The sequence below is a fragment of the Capsicum annuum genome, chromosome 7 (assembly GCF_002878395.1).
Source record: "Capsicum annuum cultivar UCD-10X-F1 chromosome 7, UCD10Xv1.1, whole genome shotgun sequence".
In the NCBI taxonomy this organism is placed as follows: Eukaryota; Viridiplantae; Streptophyta; class Magnoliopsida; order Solanales; family Solanaceae; genus Capsicum; species Capsicum annuum.
Window position 1 is genome coordinate 217,097,868 of NC_061117.1, and position 23,136 is coordinate 217,121,003.

General features: G+C 36.6%; 2 protein-coding genes across 5 annotated transcripts; both read left to right on the forward strand.

The window, feature by feature from the left end:
* Positions 1 to 370: 370 nt before the first annotated feature.
* On the forward strand, positions 371 to 6,338 carry LOC107852026 (glycolate oxidase 1). 2 transcript variants are annotated; one of them, XM_016697075.2, is made up of 12 exons: positions 371 to 1,150; positions 2,178 to 2,359; positions 2,453 to 2,577; positions 2,957 to 3,003; positions 4,025 to 4,102; positions 4,191 to 4,315; positions 4,428 to 4,494; positions 4,582 to 4,644; positions 4,988 to 5,057; positions 5,158 to 5,258; positions 5,387 to 5,491; positions 5,915 to 6,338. In XM_016697075.2, the coding sequence occupies exons 2-12, from the start codon at positions 2,220 to 2,222 to the stop codon at positions 6,107 to 6,109; spliced, it is 1,116 nt and encodes a 371-aa protein (XP_016552561.1). In that variant the 5' UTR covers positions 371 to 1,150; positions 2,178 to 2,219; the 3' UTR covers positions 6,110 to 6,338. The 2 variants fall into 2 exon arrangements, with proteins under 2 accessions (XP_016552561.1, XP_016552562.1); XM_016697076.2 differs by having other exon boundaries at positions 544 to 1,150; positions 2,184 to 2,359.
* Positions 6,339 to 8,977: 2,639 nt separating this feature from the next.
* LOC107852028 (bystin) lies at positions 8,978 to 22,486 on the forward strand. 3 transcript variants are annotated; one of them, XM_047415509.1, is made up of 12 exons: positions 8,978 to 9,236; positions 10,521 to 10,733; positions 11,228 to 11,363; positions 11,568 to 11,616; positions 11,710 to 12,037; positions 12,386 to 12,465; positions 13,456 to 13,503; positions 20,622 to 20,768; positions 21,324 to 21,396; positions 21,489 to 21,564; positions 22,010 to 22,115; positions 22,220 to 22,486. In XM_047415509.1, the coding sequence occupies exons 1-11, from the start codon at positions 9,114 to 9,116 to the stop codon at positions 22,087 to 22,089; spliced, it is 1,353 nt and encodes a 450-aa protein (XP_047271465.1). In that variant the 5' UTR covers positions 8,978 to 9,113; the 3' UTR covers positions 22,090 to 22,115; positions 22,220 to 22,486. The 3 variants fall into 3 exon arrangements, with proteins under 3 accessions (XP_047271465.1, XP_016552565.1, XP_016552566.1); XM_016697079.2 differs by having other exon boundaries at positions 22,247 to 22,486; XM_016697080.2 differs by having other exon boundaries at positions 22,253 to 22,486.
* The last annotated feature ends 650 nt before the right edge of the window (positions 22,487 to 23,136 follow it).

Genomic DNA, 23,136 nt, shown 5'->3' on the forward strand with positions numbered 1-23,136 from the left:
CATAATTTTATTTATATTTTATTATAAAAAGGGTAAAAAAATCTAAAAATTAACTAATTTATAGTGTGAATGTAATTTTTTTCTATTATGATTAAATTGTGATCAAAAGAATTTTTCCGAAGTTAAAAAGGTTTAACTGAAGTAGTGTGTTTATCAGTTTACGTTGAGCATATTAAATTTCGAATTCAACTATTAACACGAATTAAAATTTCTGGACTACTTTATATTATCCGAGAGATAAAGAGAAAATAATCTCAACTAAATAGAATAATCAAGGATCCTAAGAGTATCTACTTCCTCCATCCTAATTTAACACTACACATTAATTAAAAATAATAATTAATAACATAACTACTTTAGGTAATACCCCGATGATGTTGCTAGAAGCCAGAGAGTCAGTTCCCATCTCCTCCTTATCGTTTTCTTTTTTCTCTTCTTATCCTCATATAACCCTCTGCTATTTTCTGTATAGACAAGTGGCAGGGTATCATTGGGATGAGTTAATGATAAAATTAAAAGGCTTAAGGCCTTTTTTGTTAAATCAATAAGCATGTAACTTCAGTTATTCCTTCCGTGCACAAAATATCTCGCGCAGAATTTGAAGAAGGATCCCACAACTTACATTGGTTTTCATATATATATATAGGTCACACAAAAATAAATTTACAGTTGCTCTAACTAAATGAATGATCTTTTGGGTGATGACATAAAAAATATCTTGCGTTTACGCAGGGTCCAAAAAAAGACAGCACATGATGTAGACAGTCTACGACTAGACATATAGGTTACACGAAGACAACTTTACAGTTGATCGAAGTAGATGAATGATCTTTTAGAAAAATTATTGAGGGGATGATAGTGAAGGGAAATTGTGAAACACAGAAGAGGCATATGTGATAGAGAGCCACACATTTGCTCACCCTAATCGGATTTGGTTTATAATATTCACCTCCAAAAACTGATCCTCAAATTTGTGCTTCTCTATACATCCACCCAATACAATTTTTGTCTTTTTCTTAATTCCTATTTAATTATTTTTCTTGTCCATTTTGTCAGTATTATTCTTTGTTATATGATCTCTACTATTTTAGCAACAAATTGTTCACTTGTTTCACTCTGCTCAGTGTTCTCAACAGCTTGGGAGTCCAAGGTCTGTTCTAGACCTCTTTGCTCTTTCTTTAGTTTTGTTCTCAAGAATCTTGTTTGTTTTAGTCTTATTAGTTGTAAGCACTATTTATTGCACGCATGTCTGATGCTTTTGTTGTTATCCGTCCGTACTAGTAGTCGTAGTATTGGTTCTGTAGTATCTCGTCCTTCGATTTCTGTTATTATATGATGTTTCTTGCGCTTTGGTTATCGTACAAGAATGCTTTGTGATCATTTAAAAAGACTGAGTTTTCTTATTCTATTATTCAAGGGGTCTGTTCTTCTTCTGCCAAGCTTATTTTCTTCATTCTTGTTTATTATTTCTTGATCAAACATGTTAAGTTTACTGTTTCATTCAATCTCATAGAGAACCTATTGTTTATCTTAGTTGCTTTTACCCCACAAAGGTGTAGGGATAAGGTCTACGTACACCCATCCTTCCCGGACCTCACTTGTGGGATTACACTGCGTTGTTGTTGTTGCTGCTTTTACATCTTTGATGCATATTTCTTCTTCACCAATTGGGATGTTTTTGGTGTGACGAGTACATTTTCTTGGAAATATTTACATGAAGAAGTCATCTTTTGGTGCTTAATTGCTCACTCATAGGTCGAAATCATCTTCGTTGATAAATATCGCAACTCGTACTCCATATCACTACTTTAACTAACATTTAGACTTCGTCTATTTAGACATCGTCTTCTATCTTAGTATTCAAAAATATCAAGAAAATACTACTGTGATAAGCTCCAAAAGCCACTTGTGGGATTACACTGGATATGCTGTTGTACTATCATGAAAAGCAGATAAGGTGCTTATTTTATACATAACCGAACACTAAAACAATGATATGGATGAAGTCTCTTGAGGTAGAACATTTTCCTTTGTTGCCATCATGTGATATTACAGTAATATGTAACTTCAAGAAGCGTTGTGTTTATGTGCGTGCAATCAAAACTTCACAAACTGAACTTAAATAATTATAAGACCACAATTCATCCAGCATCTAAATAGATCTAAATTTTGTGTAGCGTCAGGAATTTTAAAGGGGGAGCAAAAAATAACTGCTAAAGATGGAGGAAATTACCAATGTTATGGAGTATGAGGAGATTGCCAAGAAAAAGTTGCCAAAGATGGTCTATGACTACTATGCCTCGGGTGCTGAGGACCAGTGGACTCTGGCTGAGAACAGAAACGCCTTCTCAAGAATTCTGTAAGAAGCTCTAGATTTGAGACCTTAATTGCCTACAGAAAAATATGACTGGTTGTATTCACATATATGTTTGTTCTTTTTCGTCTGATACAGGTTTAGGCCCCGTATTCTGATTGATGTGAGCAAAATCGACATGACCACCACAGTGCTAGGATTCAAGATTTCAATGCCTATCATGGTTGCACCAACAGCCATGCAGAAAATGGCACATCCTGAAGGTATACCGTGCACTCCTACTAGACTGTTGAAGTTCTAATCTGACTATGTGAACTCGTGAACATAACAAAGAACATATTTCATGCTATCACCGTTAACCTCAAAGGGAATGATTTTCGATCAATTATGGATCTGTTGCAAATCAAACTGGAGAATTGAGAATGTCATTGAATTTGCCAACTCCATGCATTTTTAAATGCTTTGAGCTCTGTCTGCTGAGAAAATTGTTGGTCATGTTTGGTTTAACTATTGAGCTATAAATATGAGACTAGAATCTAGGTGATCAGTTTTACGTGTAGTATCAGACAACGCATAAGGTCTCTAGTATTCTTACTAACTAAAAAGTGTTTTGAAGTCTGATTACTTGGTTGCTTTATGTAGGGGAGTATGCTACAGCTAGAGCAGCATCCGCAGCAGGGACAATCATGGTTAGTCTCACTTGGTTCTCCACAGTAATTTTGATCTTATAATAGTGCCTTTGGATTGCAAATATGATGGAGTCATAACTGATGTCACATAATGTCGATAGAGTAGTTTAGGAGTCTCTATAATACAAATATCATTGTAGCCAATGGTTAGTGATTTTAATCGTCTTTTGAAATGCATATACAATTGGTACAATCGAGTCAACTTTGGCTTTGCATTTCATATCTTGCATATATTTAATCTGTAGACTGATCATATTAAACAAAGATTTAAGCTTCTGGAGGTGATCACATAATGAGGCAACATCTATTAGACCATGAAAATTGTTGCAGGCAGCCCATAATCTGTGTGATCTGCACTGAATCATTCATTTGAATGCTGTATCTTTTGCTGGAAATTTTCGTCGTCTCTTCTCAATCTATTAAAACATCCTAGAGTAGCTAAAAATGCAATAATTTTTACTTTGACGTTGCATTTCATATCTTCATATACTTTTGTCAAAGATCTTGATGTAATTTTTTGAAGTTTCAAGCTTCTACAAATGATCACATAATGAGGCAATATCTAGTACACACACAAACTCTTGCAAGCAACACCATACTTCTTTATAGTATTTTCACAATCTATTCAGAGTTTCCTAGAGTGGCTAAAAATGGCACCCCGTGTCCTAGTTCCAAAATAAAAGCATGGTCATCTCTATAAAACTAGAATTATCACTATGTTTCCTTGCATTTATTTATTTAATAAAATGTGCTGTCAATCCTCAGAAAACAAGTTCTTTTATGACAACAACTCGGAATTTGTTGTTCATTGTTAACAACTTTAAACGAGGTTAGAATTCTTTTTAAATGAACAGAAAAGTCATTTCGACTAAAAGGTATATCTATGCACCCTTAGATTCTATGTATGATTTCCGTCTCTTCTTCAATTGCAGCTAATTCAAGCTTTAATGTTTATTGTTGTTTGTTACTTAGAACGTGGTGATTTTCACTTTGTTAATGCAACACAAAATTTGTCTTTCAGACATTGTCATCTTGGGCCACTTCCAGCGTTGAGGAGGTTGCTTCAACAGGACCTGGCATCCGTTTCTTCCAGCTTTATGTGAGCATGAACTTACAGTTAAAATTTAGGAGAAATGTACACCACACCATATTATGTCTAAATTGTATTTATCCTCTCATACATTCAGGTCTACAAGGACAGGAATGTTGTTGCTCAACTTGTGAGGAGAGCTGAAAGGGCAGGTTTCAAGGCTATAGCCCTTACAGTTGATACCCCAAGGCTCGGGCGTAGAGAAGCTGATATTAAGAACAGGTATATATCCTAATATTTCTGTCACTCCATTAGTTGTATACCTTTTCAGTCTGCTAAGGAGCTCACTTATTATGAAGCTGTACTAGTTAATGTATCCTTCATCCCCTTGTAGATTCGTGTTGCCACCATTTTTGACATTGAAGAACTTTGAAGGATTGGACCTTGGCAAGATGGACGAAGTGAGTGAACAAATGGATATTTCACCGTGCATCAAGTTCTTCTAAGAATCTGTTATGCATAGTCTTAAATTGTCTTCTCGTTTGCAGGCTAATGACTCTGGATTAGCTTCGTATGTTGCTGGTCAAGTTGATCGCACATTGAGTTGGAAGGTACATTACCTTTCTTATGTTCATCCTATATATTCCTTCATCTCGTGAGAATTCAGTAGACCATGAACTATCCTTTAATCTCAAAAAGGTAGAAACACAGTGATATGAAATGCACATATTTGGTGAATTTTGAACATCTTCAGCAGCTATAAAAATATGGTAGTTTCTCGGCTTGTCAGTAGTTTACGTGCACTGAGGTTAGGAATGAAAGTTCAAACTCAATTTGATGTGTCAAAAAGAAAAGGATTTGATGAACTTGCAATATCAATTGAAACTGCGATAGGCATTATGTGCTTAAAATAAATCTAGAGACAAATTTCAAATTCTTTCTGGACTTGAGCAGGATGTGCAGTGGCTCCAGACTATCACTAAAATGCCGATCCTGGTAAAGGGTGTACTTACAGCTGAGGATGGTATATGATTCAATACTCTAATAATCTACCCTCTTCTATTATTTGGTCCTCTTATGCTCAAGTATTAATGCTGAAACAATTCACCACCTTGGACTTGCAGCTAGGATTGCAGTTCAGTCTGGAGCGGCTGGTATCATTGTGTCAAACCACGGTGCTCGCCAACTCGATTATGTCCCTGCTACAATCTCGGCTCTTGAAGAGGTACATAACTTGTGTCTAGCTTAGTTATTCTTTGTGGTTCCAGTTACCAGCTCTTTGATCTGGAATTTCCTTTGTGCTGAGAGCTTTAATATGCATTCTGATGTGCACCGTACATGTGATTATTTCAGGTCGTGAAAGCTGCACAAGGCAGGATTCCTGTATTCTTGGATGGAGGTGTCCGCCGTGGAACAGATGTCTTCAAAGCTTTGGCACTTGGAGCTTCAGGCATTTTTGTAAGTACCTCATACTGATTGGACCTAGACCGGCAGAGACTTCAATCTATTATCTTTCTATCTATTCACCGATAGACCGGTAGCGTATTTTACCAAAACTATGCCTTGAGAATGATCAACAATCTGAAAGTGATTTTAAATCTCCCCAATAATCGTAGTAATACAACAACAACAACAACTATGCCTAAGTACCAAACAAGTTTGGTATCTTTTCTTTTAGGATGCTAGCTATATTGGGAAATTCAAAGTGAATAGAAGTCCCTTGCATTTTCGAGAACCAAGAAAAGTAGGCATCATAACTAAATAATTGGTGAATGATAGAAACAGCTGGTCAATTGGCTAAGGACACAATTGCATATCTTACCATGTTTCCTTTTCGTCTTCAAACATTTAACGAGTGATGTTCTGCTGTGGCCTTAACAGATTGGAAGGCCAGTAGTTTTCTCATTGGCTGCTGAAGGAGAAGCTGGAGTCAGAAAAGTGTTGCAAATGTTGCGCGATGAGTTTGAGCTAACCATGGCACTGAGTGGCTGTACCTCACTGAAGGAGATCACTCGGAACCACATTGTCACTGAGTGGGACGCCCCACGTGCTGCTCTTCCAGCCCCAAGGTTGTGAAAATGTACCTGAAGTTTCATATTAATTATTTCATCAAAGCAATGTATTGCTTCACTGTCTCAGAAGCTTATATTTTGTTTTGAATACTCGTTTCTGTTTAATGAGTTTACGGTTGTGTTAAGCTTTTTCGTGGTAATGGAGAAACTGATAAATTTGGATAAATGGCCAGAGGTGCCTCCATTGTACATCCTCTATTTCTATATATCATCATATCGTGGAACTTTGCGCATATTATCCAATAGCTAGCTCAAAACTTTGTCTTCTTCTTGTGGTAACTATACAATTTGCTAGTTACTACTAGTCACAAAGTGGTATCTGTCAAATTAGTTTTGGGCTTAACTCACACCCCAAAAAGCGAGTTCAAAAGAAGGAGGATTCTCAAAGCCTTATATAAGGAGTCCAGGAATCTCGTCCCGGTCCAATATGGGATATTCCATTCATCAGTATCACACACACTAAAATAACACCTATCAAGTAATTATTTCTAACATATTAAAATTCATTTCTTTAGATTAGAGCTCTTTCTAACCGTGAGGCCTCTCACATTACAGATACAAGCCACTTCTCTAGCAATGTTTGCCCCGGTTCTCTCGTATTTTCAAAATATCCCAACATTCCTTTCCATCCATGTAGCATGCACAAAGTCTGTATAAACAAATTTAGTACTTTGAATCCATTGCATCATTTTATTCCATCTCTCTCTTGCAAACTAGCATTTTCAAAATAGGTGGTCTCTAGTTTCATGTCCAGTTTTACATATAGTACAAACTGGATCTATCTGCATGGGTCACTTGTGAGTAGTCTGACACACTACTTGTATTCTAAAAGAAAATTATCTCTAGCATTTCTTCATTCTTTCATCTCCTATATTATCCTTTTTTATAGTTTAACATAATGTGTTTATGGTGTCATGTTGCATAATCTCAGGTCCATATTTCATTCTATTTCCCTTCAGAGTAAAGCCCAATGGTAAATCCACTGGTTCTTTTCCCCCTCCTAAAGTTTCAAGTAAGGTAGGATTACTTTGTTGAAGGCCAAATCTCAAATGGACACGAACGAATGAATCTATCCAAAAAATACTTTTTTTAAGAAAAAAAAATTATGCTTAGCGCAAGCCGAACATTATGACTACGGGGGGGAGAAGCAAAGCTTCTTATACAGTTTAGTTTCCTCATGCTTCTTTACAGCTTCTCAAGTGGTGGGGCCATTCTCCCGGAGCAGCACTTGAAGCAAAGGTTAGAACTTTAGGCGGGGCCCTGTCAATCGAGCTAAAGTAATTATTCATTAATTCACACTTGACAAACTAAGGAAAACGGCTCTATCTGTGGCTACTAGAGCTACTTGATATCGACCCAAGAGAGGAAGGGATGCTGCTTTATTCTCGAGATTCAACTATAAATCAGATAGCGAGGATGAAAAATAACGTAAGCAACTTCGTTCTTGCTCCCGTCTTTCCCGCTGCCATCTTCAGTGGATATCATGAGGTTGAATGAGTCATAATACCTGGCAATAACAAAAGTGGAGTTTGACTCATGTCAAAGGAGAAAGCAAGGAGGAATTTCATTTTGGAAAGAAAAAGGATAGTTCCAAATGAAGGACCTTGTCTCAAGAGGCAAGCTTTCCGGTGTTCAAGTGTTAAATCTTTGAGGGTTTGCGACTACCAAAATCTTACCTTTTTTTTTGTTGTCTTTCTTTGCCATGAACCAACATGTGAAAAAGATATAAGGTGCTTGAAAATGTTGATTGACCAATCAAATATTCAACTTATTTTTAATCAACTCACCCAAACTAGTTATACACTTTATACTTACAACTTTTTTTTGAAAGACATAATACATAAACATGTCCTATATTGGCCTCACATTGCATATGACCTCCAATTTTTAATGTACATAAATAAACACATAAGTTTATATAAAGTTAAACAAATAAATACATGCGTTTTATATGACATAATCACATAATACACTTCGAGGTCGTTTGGTAGAGTGTATTAGCAAAAATAATGCATATATTAACCTTATGTATTACTAATACCTTGTTTGGTGCACCTTTTCATCTTATGTATAACTAATGTTTGTATTAGTTATACACTCTATTATACAATGAGGTGTGTATTACTAATATCATCCTTTTTTTCATGTATTAATAATATAAAGGTTTCAACACATTCATTAACTTGATGAATTACAAAATTACCGCTCAAATATTTTGTCTCTCCGTTCAATGCACTTTACTATGGAAAAGCAACAACACTGGTTTTCTCTACCTCTTCTTCTTCCTTTCCATAGCAAAGTGTCGATTTTCTCCGCCTCTTCTTCCTTCTATTTAATCAAACAATGATTGCTTTTTCCATCAAAATGTTATGCTTTATTATTTTGTTCGTCAGATTCTAGTTTTAGTTTGATGAACAAACCGAAAATCAGATTTTAGTTGGAGGATGAAGATGAAGATTTGGAGTTAGGCGCATTTTTTCTAATTGTCACGAGAAATCTATGAACCTTTTAATGGAAAGAAGGATATTTTAATAAATAAATATTTTTTTATAAAAAATATATAAATATATATTATTTTTAATACATTAAATCAAACATTGTGTATGAAATAATGTATGCATAATTAATATAAACATTACTAATACAACTTATTTAACATTATTCTTATGCACTCTACCAAACAAGCTCTTACGATGTTACATAAGAAACGAATTAACCACGTAAAATATCACATATAACATATGCATCTGCTGATTTATTTATTTAATTTTATATAAATTTAAGTATTTACTTAGTCGCATAATTGCACGTTTATGTATTAAGACTCTTTGAAAATTGCACGTTTATGTATCTCGACTTTTTGAACATACATGGTACCCTTTTTTTGTTTAAAAAATAGAAAAAGGAAATTATGGTCTCCTACATGTGTGATGTTTAAAACGTTGGCTCAAAAACTAGTGTAACCCTAAACACACAGCAGAAAGGGAAAGTGTTGGAGCAAAGCAAAAATGGGGAAGAAAAGAGAACGGCTGACAAATCCAGAACCCTTCCTTCACGATGATGATTCCAAATCCAAAGCTTCCTCCAAAAAACGCTCCAAAGCTCCTAAATCTCATCAGCAGCAACAACAGGCAAATCCAACTTCTCTTTTTTCCGTACTTTTTTTAGCAGCTAATAGGCTGAGCTAGAATCCCGATACGAGTTCGGGATGAATTCAGAACCCATAAAGTTGGAGCTCCACTGCACCAGCTCTTATGTTTGGTAGATTGTGTATAAATAGTACTGTAAAGTTTGTTAGATTGTTTATAAATAGTATTGTAAAGGATACAACAACAACAACATACCCAGTATATTCCCACCAAGTGGGGTCCAGGGAGGGTAAGTGTACGCAGTCCATATATTTAGAGGGTCTGTTTTCGATAGAATCCCGACTCAAGATAAAACAATCTAGTAAATGAATAGTAAAAGGACGAGATACAATAGAAATTACCACACTGAATAATACCATACACAAGATTCACCAAGTAATACAACAAAAAATACAACAGTCTGAAATAATACTAGTAATGCTGAGATAGTTATACTGGTATTATTTATCCACTGTTTGGTTTGGTGTGTTAAGGACAGCGCTATATTAACTATGCTTATTCATGTATTAATAATGCTATAATTTGGTTATACACCCTGTAATATTGATTAGATACTAGTGCAAAGGATGTTTTAGCAAAAATGAGATTAGATTAGATATGCTGGCATTAATTTTTATTTACGGTTTAGTTTGGTGTATGAAGGATAGTTTTATCGTTAATTATGTTTATTCATGTGTTAATAACTCTATATATAAGTTATACACCCTATAATATTGATGAAAAAGTACTGCAAAGGGTGTTTTAGCAAAGCTGAGATTAGATTAGATATGCTGGTATTAATTATTATTTACAGGTTGGTTTGTGTATGAAGGACAGTTCATCTTTAATTATGTTTATTCATGTGTTAATAACCCTATATATTAGTTATAAGACCTATAATATTGATTAAATAGTACTGCAAAGGGTGTATCAGCAAAGCTGAGATTAGATTAGATATGCTGGTATTAATTTTTAATTTACGGTTCGGTTTTGTGTATAAAGGAAAGTTCTATCTTTAACGGTGTTTATTCATGTGTTAATAACCCTATATATTAGTTATACGACCTATAATATTGATTTAGGTGTAATAGTTATACATAGATTGAGCATCCTACCAAACAAAAGATCATATAATACCATTTTACAATTTTCTCAAGAAGACATTTTCCATTCAGAACATTTTCCTTCATACTGAACACACCCTAATACATGTATTTTCTTCTCTAATACATTCTACCCAATGTCCCATTACTGAGTCAAGGTTCTGGATTTGCTTCTTGTTAACAGGTTATATCTTCTAGCATGAGCTCGAAGATATTGAAGGAGGCGTTACTTCAGCAAAAGGAAGTAGATGAAGAGGAGGCGCGAGAGAGAAATCCAAACGCTTTAGTTTTCGATGAGGATGTTGCAGCTAGAGCTGTACAGGAGGAGGAGGACAACGATGACATTGATAATTTCAGTGGTTTCCAGGAGACCCAAAGCCAGTTTGGTGATTTGGAGGTAACCCTTGTATAAAACTAGCTTAGCTTAGTGGCTGCTAAGAAGGCTGATTAATGTAATAATTATGAAATTGCTTGAACTTTTTTATTGCCTTAAGTTGATATGGAAATGCGCTGTCTGTATGATCTTCACAAATTTCATATATCTAAAGCCAAATAATTTGGGGTATAGAGGATTCACATAGAGGTTATAGAGCAGATGGATACTGATGTTTCATAAAGACTACCCTGACCAATTTTGGTTCAAGGTTTAGTTGCTTGATTAATTGATTTTCATTGATGTGGAATGCTAGGATGCCATCGGCTATGAGTGGACCTTTTTTGTAGGTACAACAGGAGCATTTTATCCGTTTAATACAATAAATTGGATCTTAACTGATATCTACCTAGAAAAACTTTAATTTTCAAGAGTAGAAACATGTCACTTCTTTTTCCCAGTTTCTCCTGGTATCAGTTTACAGCAGTTAATGACTTTTTTTTAATGTGTCAAAACAGGATGACGTTGACAAGATGCTATTGGAGGATGAGAAGCTATTGGAGGCGTTCTTTTCTACTCAAAATCGCCCTGAACGCACATTGGCCCAAGTCCTTATTGAGAAGAGCAAGGAACAAAATGCAAAAGCTTCTTCAGGTTTTGTTCTGCCATTTCAGAACAGAAAACAACTAATATTTGACTTCGTGTGATTGTTCATGAGCAACCCGGGCTTAAATTACATTCATTATCAAAAGTCTTTTCAGCAAAATTGACAATGTCCTTTATCCAACATAATAAAAATAAAAGTTTTTTAGGAAAGCTATTTGACGAAGAAAACTGATATAATTTTGTTTGTTGAAGTGCAACCAGTGCCCAAATTGGATGAATCAATCATTGAGTTGTACAAAGGGTATGTTTACCCTCCTAGACCTTATTTTATCAGTTCTTTATCTGCTAACTTAGCATTGACAATCTTGGCTGATTGGCGGTGGTTGTAATGCAGTGTTGGCAAGCATCTTAGCAAATACAATTCAGGCAAGATGCCAAAAGCATTTAAACATATTCCTTCATTACAATATTGGGAAGATGTTCTATATTTAACAGAACCTGAGAAATGGTCACCAAATGCAATGTACCAAGCCACAAGAATATTTGCTTCAAATTTGGGTGTCAAGAAGGCAGAACGCTTCTACAAGTTTGTGTTGCTCCCACGAGTTAGAGATGATATTCGCAAGAATAAGAGATTGCATTTTGCTCTGTATCAATCTTTAAAGAAATCTCTTTATAAGCCTGCTGCCTTCAATAAGGGAATCTTGTTTCCTTTGTGTGAGGTATAAAACCATTGTGAACGAATTCATTAGAGTGATTGTAGAATTGCATTTATGTACAAACTTTACAACTTATTTGGTACAAACTAACAATGATTTGATTAGCCATATTGTCTTCATTGGCATACTTGGCAATTTGCAAAAGCATGAATGGTAGCCTGTCGTGTCACGGCCATCCTGTAATGAGATATGACTTGAGTGTCTGTTAAGATCAGTTTCCTTGGATACTCTGATCTACTTTTCACATTGTTAGGACACACATTTAAAGTAGTTCTATCTTTTGCATCATCTCTTTTTATATGCGTATGATGCTTAACCTGTTCTTTCTGAAATGTCTATTTTCTGATCCAGTCAAGGACATGCACCTTGAGGGAGGCTGTCATCTTCGGGAGTGTTATTGAGAAGGTCTCCATTCCGCATCTTCATGCTAGGTATGGTTGCTGGATATGCTTATAGTGATAATAGCGACATGAGTTTTAGTACTTTAAAGAAAGATGTTGCCATCGATAATTTAAAAAAAAAAAAAAAGATGTTGCCATCATATTTTTGCAGTGAGATTCTCTTAGTTCGGCTGATGCTCTTTCTACATTTTTGTAGAACCATGAAATTTTCTCTTATGGTTCTCCGCTACATGATTTATATGGTTGACAAAGTTATGTGATAACAAATTGTTTTCTTACCTGTTTATTTTATGATGATTGCTGTCACAAGCAATCTGGAAGAAATGCATTCGGTTCAATGTACTAGAATCTTAAATTCAATCAAATATTAATAAAAAGCTCAAGTAAGATGCTAGAAATTGATGTGGTGAACATAAATTTGTTATAAGTTTCTGCACTTCCCTGATAGCGTCATCCTTTCTTTCTAATAATTGGGGTACATACACCTACAAATTGCTTTTGTTGGAACTGCTATATATACTAATAAACTGTATCTACTTCCCTGTATGATGGTTAAAACCTGGCTCTTTGGCTTAAAACAAGCCTGCAATGGATATGAAAAAACCATTTGCAAGTTGTATGTGGCCTCCATCCCACTTTAGGGCGTATTATTTGAATTTATGGTCAATTTGACTGGCTTTTGTAGTGAAATTTGACCTCATGTCTTCAAAAGAAGGAAATAAGAGCAGGAACATATTAAGTCGGATGGAAATACTATTAAATCGTCGGGTTTTAGTTCCAAAAGGCCTGATACACTAATAGTAGTCAGTAGTTCAATAACCAAATTGCATTTTTGACTGGAAAGTTCACCTTAGGACAAGATTAGGAACAGAAAGAGTACCCAACTTCTAAAACTTTTTCTTGTTGCAACTTCATTTCATGTTTTGCAATTGAAGATGGTTATTGTCAAGCTATTGCTAATGCCACTGTAACACCTCATTCTTTGAGAAGTCTTTAACTTTTTATTGTTCTTGGATGCAGTGTAGCGCTGCTGAAACTTGCAGAGATGGAGTATTGTGGTACAACAAGGTATTCTACATTTGTGCTGTGCCTTAATCTTAAATGTTTTCTTCTTGTTGATCCTTTGAATGATAGCTACTGTTATGATCTTATAATATTCAATAGTTACTGAAGCGTTTTGGTGATCTTATACATGAGAGCTGAAATTGTTTTTCATTATATCATCACTTGATCGGTCGATTCCTACCACATGGCTGTGCAAAAAAAAAAAAATACCTTGTTATTCTCATGATGTTTGCAGTTTTAAGATCCAAATATTCAATAGAATTATACATAATTAGAAGTCATCATGAACGGTGCACCCAGAACATCAGGTCTTAGGTTCAAAACTTCAAATCCCACACTAGGTGATTTTTCTCAGCTATCCATCCTTTGGTTCCTTTATATAAGAACAAAGGTGTCATTCAGTGTTGCAACAACTACAGGAATATTTAGTTGTTGAGTCATACTATGAAGATTTGGGAAAGGGTGGTCGAGCGGAGGTTGAGGAGGATTGTGTCTATTTCGGAGAATCTGTTTGGATTTATGCCCAGTCGCTCGATGATAAGAGGCAATTCACCTGGTGTGGAGACTAGTGGAGCAGTATAGGGAAAGGAAAAGGGACTTACACATGGTGTTCGTTGACCCGGAGAAGGCGTACGACAAAGTTCCTAGGGAGGTTTTTTGGAGATGCTTAGAGGTGAGAGGGATCTCGGTGGCGTACATTAGATCGATTAAGGACATGTATGATGGAGCGAAGACTCAGGTGAGGACGGCAAGAGGAGATTCGGAGCATTGGTGCTTTGGTGATGGATGTGTTGGCGCGGCGTATTCAAGGAGAGGTGCCTTGGTGTATGCTGTTTGCGGATGATGTAGTTTTGATTGATGAGACGCGAGTGTGAGTGAATGATAAATTGGAGGTTTGGAGACAAACCCTTGAGTCTAAAGGGTTCAGGTTGAGTAGGACCAAGACGGAGTATATAGAGTGCAAGTTTAGTGACTTGAGGCAGGAGGATGAGGTGGTAGTGAAGTTGGAATCCTAGATTGTTTGTAAGAGGGATAGTTTTAGGTATCTTGGGTCTATGATTCAGGGGAATGAAGAGATTGACGAGGACGTCTCTCACCGTATTGTGGCAGTATGGATGAAGTGGAGGCTCGCCTTGGGAGTGTTGTGTGATAAGAAGGTGCCTCCCAAGCTTAAAGACAAATTTTACAGAATGGCAGTTCGTCCGACCATGTTGTATGGAGCGGAGTGTTGGCCAGTCAAGAACTTCCACATTCAAAAAATGAAGGTGACGGACATAAGGATGTTGCGTTGGATGAATTGACTTACTAGAGGAGATAGGGTTAGGAACAGTGTTCAGAGATGTGTGATGCGGAAAAATGCGGCAAGGCTCTGCATCACGCATTATGCGATGCGTGATGCAATGCGACCGCATCATTGAAGTGAAGCGCAATTTAATAAAAAAATAAAAAAATGAGAATATTAATATGTTCAATATATACTTACGCTAAATTTAGTTTCATTAAAAAAAATGTGTGCTTTCAAAACATATACATTAATCTTTAATTTATAATTAAATAGTTATAATATTTATCCTTATTTTATAAACTCTAATTAATATACAATGATTATTTCATTTAATCAAAATAAAGATAAATTATTTATTCTTAATAATAAATAATCAAGGATGTAGCTATTAAATATGGAAAGCTTATCTCATTAATTAAAAAAATTATAATGTTTAATCTTAATAACAAAAAATGAATGTGGCAGCTATTAAAGAAGTCATTCAGAATAGCTGAGCATCAAAACAAAGCATCAGTCATTCATTCATCATCAGAAGAACAACAGAGCATCAGTCATTTTTAAAAAGAAGAACAAAAAAAAAAAAATAGACAAAAAACTGAGCATCAAAATAGAACATCAGTCATTCAGTTGTTAAAAAAAAAAAGAGCAGAAAAAAACGACAAAAAACTGAGCATCAAAATAGAGCATCAGTCATTCAGTTGTTAAAAAAGAAGAAGAAGAACAGAAAAAAACGACAAAAAACTGAGCATCAATCATTCAGTTGTTAAGAAGAAGAAGACTTATTCAGTAGCCAAATTCTTTGATCGTTGGAGAAGAGAGAAAGCTTGAAAATCCTAAGTTGCTACTTTAAACTTTCTTCATTACCTTTTCCAACTTTTGACCACTCTTTTTGACTTTAAGCAACTTTTGTGAAAACCCAAAAATACCACCACATGCAATTCCAACATAAAAAGAATATCAGCATATGCAATTCCAACCTACAATAAATACCATCCGCAACAAAAATAAAAAAAATACATATTGCGAGCGCATCGCAATGCATCGCGCAATAGTGCTTGATGTGCCCACAATTCTCAGATTGCACCGCATCATAGTTGCGACTCGCCAGAGGACCGCATCGCATTGCATCACCGCATTATGCGACGTTGCGGGTGCAATTCTGAACACTGGTTAGGAATGAGGCCATCCGGGAGAAGGTGGGAGTGGCTTCGGTGGAGGACAAGATGCGGGAAGTGAAACCGAGATGGTTTGGGCATGTGATGAGGAGGGGCATGGATGCCCCAGTTCGTAGGTGCGAGAGGCTAGCTTTGGATGGTTTCAGGCGGGAGGCGGGGTAGAGGGAGACCGAAGAAATACTGGAGGGAGGTGATTAGACGTGACATGAAGCAGTTACAACTTACCGTGGACATGACAGGGCCGGAGCTACAGTCCACGAAGTGTGGTCAGATGAACACCCTTCGTCGGAAAATTTTTTAGAGCACATAGATTAAATATAGATATATATGGTTATATACATTCTGTTGAACACCCTTGGCAAGCTAGAGACGCGCAGCCTAGTGGTCAAGGGTGTGCAAATCTGCGTTGGAGATGCGGGTTCGATTCCCACTGCCTGCAATAGCTGCAATTTTATTCTCCTTTTTAAAGAAGGGACCCGGTCCTTTGGACCGGGTCACATAGACCCAATTCTCTTCCAATAAAAAGGGCATAAAGCCCAACATTACATTATAAAATAAAAAAGGCCTAGCTTTAAATTATAAAAAAAAAGGGACATTACATTATAAATAAAAAATGCCCAGCTTTAAAACCTATCTAACTCCTACACTTCTCCTTCTCTAACACTTCACTTCACCACAATCTTCTTTACTTATTCTTAAAAAAAAAATTTAAATTCTTTACTCTTTTTACTATCTTTGATACTAATTAATCAACAATTTGGTGTTAAAGTCTTCAAGCTTCAACGAGCTATCATTATAATTTTTCTTCAACGACTATCGGAGTGTGATTTGCTAAAAGGTATTCTTTAATTCTTCTTATCTTTTAGTTTAGTGTTTTTTTTCCGCTTTTGTGTATTTTTTTTGGTTTTGAACTAAGTAATTTAATATTCTAGTTTTATCTAGTAGATAACTTGCTAGTTAATATTATTTGGGAGAATCGGACAATGTTTCAAGTACTATTCATGATTTTTTTATTTATTGAAATTGAATAATAAGTGTGATTTAGCTAGGAAGGAGGCTAAGTTAGCAGTTACGGCGGTTAAGACAGCAGCTTTTGAGAGCTTGTATGTGGGGTTACAGGAGAAAGGAGGGGAAAAAAAGTTGTTTAGACTCGCTAAGGCTAGGGAGAGGAAGGGTCGTGACCTCGACCAGGTAAAGTGCATTAAAGGGGAGGACGGTACAGTATTGGTGGAGGACGGCCACATTAAGAATAGATGGCAGTCGTATTTTCATAGGCTCTGGAATGACGAAGGGGATAGAGCTATTGTGTTAGGGGAGCTGGAGCATTTAGAGGAGTGTCGGGATTTTAGTTATTGTAGACGTTTTAAGGTAGAGGAGGTTAGAGAGGCTGTTCGTAGGATGCGAAGGGGTAGGGCGACGGGGCCTGATGAGATATTGGTGGATTTTTGGAAGTTTTCTGGCGAGGTTGGTTTAAGGTGGTTGACTGGATTGTTTAAGGAAATTTTCAAGACGGCGAAAATGCCCGCGGCTTGGAGGTGGAGTACTATGATCTCTCTTTATAAGAACAAGGGTGACATTCAGAGTTGCAATAACTATAGGGGTATTAAGTTATTGAGTCACTCTATGAAGATTTGGGAGAGAGTGGTCGAGGTGAGGCTGAGACGGATAGTGTCTATTTCGGAGAACCAGTTTGGATTTATGCCTGGCCACTCGACGACGGAGGAAATTCACATGGTACGGAGGCTAGTGGAACAGTATAGGGAAAGGAAGAAGGACCTGCACATGGTGTTTATCGACTTGGAGAAGGCATACGACAAAGTCCCTAGGGAGGTGCTTTGGAGATGCTTGGAGGTGAGTGGAGTCCCGGTGGCATATATCAGAGCAATTAAGGACATGTATGATGGAGCTAAAACTCTGGTGAGGACGGCGGAGGAGACTCAGAGCATTTCGCTGTCTTGACAGGATTGCATCAGAGATCACTCTTAGTCCCTTTTTGTTTGCTTTGGTGATGGATGTGTTGACGCGGCGTATTCAAGGAGAGGTGCCTTGGTGTATACTTTTTGCAGATGATGTAGTTTTAATTGATGAGATGCGGGGGGTGTGAATGATAAATTAGAGGTGTGGAGACAAACTCTTGAGTTTAAAGGGTTCAGGTTGAGTAGGAGCAAGACAGAGTATTTGGAATGCAAGTTTAATGACGCGAGGCTGGAGAGTGAGGTGGGAGTGAAGTTGGAATCACAGGTGGTATGTAAGAGGGATAGTTTCAAGTATCTCGGGTCCGTGATTTAGGGTAACGGTGAGATTGACGAGGATGTCTCACACTGTATTGGGGCGGGATGGATGAAGTGGAAGCTCGCTTCGGGGGTGTTGTGTGATAAGAAGTGCCGCCCAAGCTTAAAGGCAAATTCTACAGAGTGGCAGTCCGTCAGGCCATGTTGTATGGAGCGGAGTGTTGGTCGGTTAAGAACTCTCACATTCAAAAAATGAAGGTGGCGGAAATGCGGATGTTGCGTTGGATGTGTGGGCTGACTAGGGGGGATAGAGTTCAGAATGAGACTATCAGGGAGAAGGTTGGTGTGACTCCAGTGGAGAATAAGATGCGGGAAGTCCGATTGAGATGGTTCGGACACTTGATGAGGAGGGGCATGGATGCCCCGGTTCGTAGGTGTGAGAGGCTAGCTTTGGATGGTTTTAGGCGGGGTAGGGGTAGGCCGAAGAAGTACTGGGGAGAGGTGATTAGGCGGGACATGGAGCAGTTACAGCTTACTGAGGACATGACCCTAGATAGGAAGATCTGGAGGACGCGAACTAGGGCAGAAGGCTAGGGTCAGTTTGGGTCGCTAGTATAGGGAATTACTTGGTGGGGGTATTATTCTTGTTATGATACCTTGTTTCATGCTTTATTACGAATCTGTTTACTTTTCTCTGTTTTCTATTACTGATGGGTGTCGTATTTATGTTATGCCATCTTGTTCCATGCTTTACTATGTATTTGTGTAGTATTTCGTGTCTCGAGCCGGGGGTCTATCGAAAACAGCCTTTCTACTTCTTTAGAGGTAGAGGTATGGACTGCGTACATCTTATCCTCCCCAGACCCCACTATGTGGGAATACATTGGGTTTGTTGTTGTTGTTGTTGTAATAATAAGTGTGATGCGCTTGACTTTTATTTTAGTTTGAGGTTTCAATGAGCTTGGAGAAGTATTTTTGTAAAGTTTCAAAAATAAGTTCAACGTCTCAAAATCAATCACCCCGAGATAAAGATGTTGATCAAATAGAAATACCATCTCACTCTTCTCAGAGACAAAAATTTGATGTAAATGATCTAAAGGCTGACCCCGCTGAAAGACCTCCGATTTTGAGCTATCCTCCGAACATTCGTGATGAGATAAGAAGGGCATACATTCTAAAACGTCCTTGCCAACCTCGAGATCATGAGTTTCCTCAACCTTGATCAAGGGAGTGTCGCCGAGTGCACTTGTAATTATATTTTCTAATCAAGCTTTTATTAATAGAATTTGCTTTGTTGACTTTTTAATATTATATGTTTCAACTTGTTATCCTATATGTTTTTGTATGATTAGTTTGGTTCAAAGATTCTTCTTCTTCAATATACGGTTTATAGTATTTTTTCATGACCCGCTTCTTTTCCTAAACATATGAACACTCTTAACCAAAATCGTGGCTCCGCCACTGGCACATGACCCTAGATAGGACTGTTTGGAGGACGCGAATTAGGCTAGAAGGCTAGTGCGTGTGGGTGAGTCGTAGTCGGTTGTTAGGAGAGCTTTGGTGTAGCCAAGCTAGTAGTCTTGGGGTTGTGTCCATAGGTTAGAGCTGCTAGTTAGGAGAGTGTGGGTATGGTGGTTGCTTTTGATTTGTTGGTTTGCTAGCGTTATGGTATTACTTTGTGAGTGTCTTATTTCTTATTTCTGTTATTCCATCTTGCTTCATGTTCTATTACGACTTTGTTTACTGTCCTTTGTCTTGAGCGGGGGTCTATTGGAAACAGCTTTTCTACTTCTTCAGAGGTAGTGGTATGGACTATGTACATTTTACCCTCCCTAGATCCCACTATGTGGGAATACCCTGGGTTTGTTGTTGTTGTTGTATCCATGCTTTGGTGGAGCTGGGCCGGCCACCATGATATCTGAAAAGAAAAACTCATAAATCTTAGTTATTGCACCATTAAGATTAGTACAAGCTATTAGCACATGCTTCACATGGGAATATCTGGTGAATTTTATATATTTTGAAACTTTTTCCTTTGGGTTTATCCATGATTCAAGTGCCAGTAAAAAACTGTATACTACTGTATTATATAGCGGGAAAAAGTTATTTTTGGTTGCCTATACAATTTAGTATGTTAAATTGAGATAAGAACAACTTATTATGTTTGTCCGAATTCAACAACAACATACCCAGTCTATGGTTATCTGAATGATAGGATTAAAATAGCGAGAGCATTGAATTATTGGTGTCTCATTTGATTTTATTCACTTTACTAAAGATAATTTTAAAAAATGATGATAACCACAACACGGAATTTGTTTAAATGTCTCATGGCAAAGCAAAATTTCTCCAAATTAATATGGTCGACTTATGCCGAGTTTTTTTCCGCGACAATTAGTCGTTTAATTTTTTTCTTGCCTTTTGCTGCAGTTATTTCATCAAATTACTGATTGAGAAGAAATATGCTTTGCCCTATCGTGTACTTGATGCCATGGTAGCGCACTTCATGAATTTCTTTGAAGAAACAAGAGTCATGCCTGTGATCTGGCATCTGTCACTTCTTGTATTTGTGCAGAGGTTGGTTTCACCCCTTCATTACTTCTGGTATTTCTTCCTTTTCATGGTGGCGTTATGTTAAAATGGGAATAAGCTTTGGTTACTTCTCATAATTAACCCATTGATAAGATGCACATTAGACTCATTTGCATGTCTTTTCTCTCAAGTACCTGGATAATCGTCCTTGCTTTGAATTCTTTTGCCGTGTCCACATGGATTGAAACTCTTATTTGAAGATATAAATTATTGACAGAATGAGGATGTAAAATGATGTGTAGCAGCAATTTCTTTTATATTAAGGAACACGATGTAGCGTTTCTTGTTTATTTCTAATGTCTTCACTATGCTGTATGGCTGACACTGCATTGCAAAGTATATTTTGACGCAGACAAGTGTCCCTTGTTCATGTGATGTTATGTTCCTGTCTTTCAATAGGACTTTTAAACCTTGATATTGCCTTTGCATTATGGGTTTTTTCCTTTTTACCTCTTGTCAATTTGTTCAATAACATGATAGCTTCTGCAGAGTTGAAATTTCTGAATATTGTTTATACTAAGTTGGCAAATATCGTTACAGGTACAAAACTGAGTTGAGGAAGGAGGATAAAGCTAACTTAAGATCACTTGTTGAAAGGCAAAGACATAGATTGGTGTGCTTTTATATTTTATTTCCACTGCTGCTGTTCTGTTTTCTCTTGATGCAAGAAAACATTCAAGTTATGTTTGTCACCTCCAAATGCAGATTACACCAGACATATTAAGGGAAATTGAAAAGAGCAGAAGTCGTGGGGAAAAGGAGGACGATCCTATGTCAATTGATATCCTCTCAATAATGGTTTAAATCTTTCAGTTGCTTATCTGCTTTGGACTATTCATGCTGTCACCTGTTATTGCCATAACATAGTAGGTACATCTTAATGTTTTAATAACTGTGGATGAAACAAAAATTCTTTAAATCTTTCGCGGCAATTCATGCTTAAATTCTTTTATTCCTATTTGTGTGCGCATAGCTGCATAGACGGGATAGGTTGTCTTGCCTAACAACAATCTTTTGTTTGTAAGTGTTGTACATCTTTGAACGTAGTTGCTTTTTGCATGATGGATACATTTTAACATGTTTTTCCTGTGATTCTCTAAGGACTGAAATAAAATAGTGAATGCAGCTATGATTTATTCATGTTGCCAAAGTTTACTTGTTGGATGCTCCCATTACTATTTTTTCTGCCCTTCGTTGGAAAATATATTTTCTTAACTCAGTATTACCAAGTCCGCTTTCTGTGATTAATAAAGCAATTGAAGAAGATAGGTTTGATATCCCTGACGTTCCTATGGAGGAGGACTAGAGTTTTCTCTGTGACCTCTATGCAATGTAAGTAAAATAATCATTCTTGTAAATGAGTTTCCCAGTTTATTTATATACGCACAAACCTCGAGCAGGGTAAAAACTGTAGTTTCTTTAAAACCCTTTTTCAGATGCAGTATCTGATTGTATACTTGCAGATTCAGGTTTCGAGATGGATTAAAGATTGAGCTGTGCCGCAGGATAGATGAGCTGCATCTGTGGGCTGTTGTAGTTGAACTAGAGATTTTTGCAATATATTCTTTTGTGATATTTATAATTTTTGGTTCTGTTTTCATCAATAGCATATGCTAAGCAGGTATATGCAATGAACCTAAAAACTGTAATTTCCATGGTTTTTTAAAGTTATCAGTGATAGTCCCGTGAAAATCCACAGTAAAGATTTGTATTCTTTAGCCTTATATTCACAAGAAACATAGCATACACAGGAGTTAAATTTTACTGTGACTTTCTATTCATCGACACTTCAGTCCGAAATAAGTCGAGGTTGGATAAAATAAGTTACTGGTAATTGTATCCATCTAGTTTAGCTAAACAAAAGAAAAGATCTTTTTACTTTCAATTATGCAATTTAATTATTGTATTTGTGATGATTAATACAATTTACTACAACGTTAAGTTTTACTTAGAAGTCCGCTTTTAGATGTCTCTCGATGTGTTGCATCTTTATGGTTACATAAATCAGTCATATTTGTTGTGTTCAGAGACATTAGAGCGAGTTTGTCGTTAAAAACAATCAAGGGGAAGGTGACTCGCTAAAACTAAAATTATATTTACTAGTTAAACATAAAATTTTATATACATTGGAGTACATATACTAATATACAAAATACATATATTGGCTGATTAAAGAATTACTTGTTTTGACTTGGCAAGAACTTTATAACAACAATAACATACCTAGTGTATTTCTACCGAGTGCGGTTTGGGGAGGGTAGAGTATATGCAGATTATACCACTACCCCAGGAGAAGTAGAGAGGCTGTCTTCGATAGCTTAGAACCAATAACAGTATAACAAACTCAAAAGAT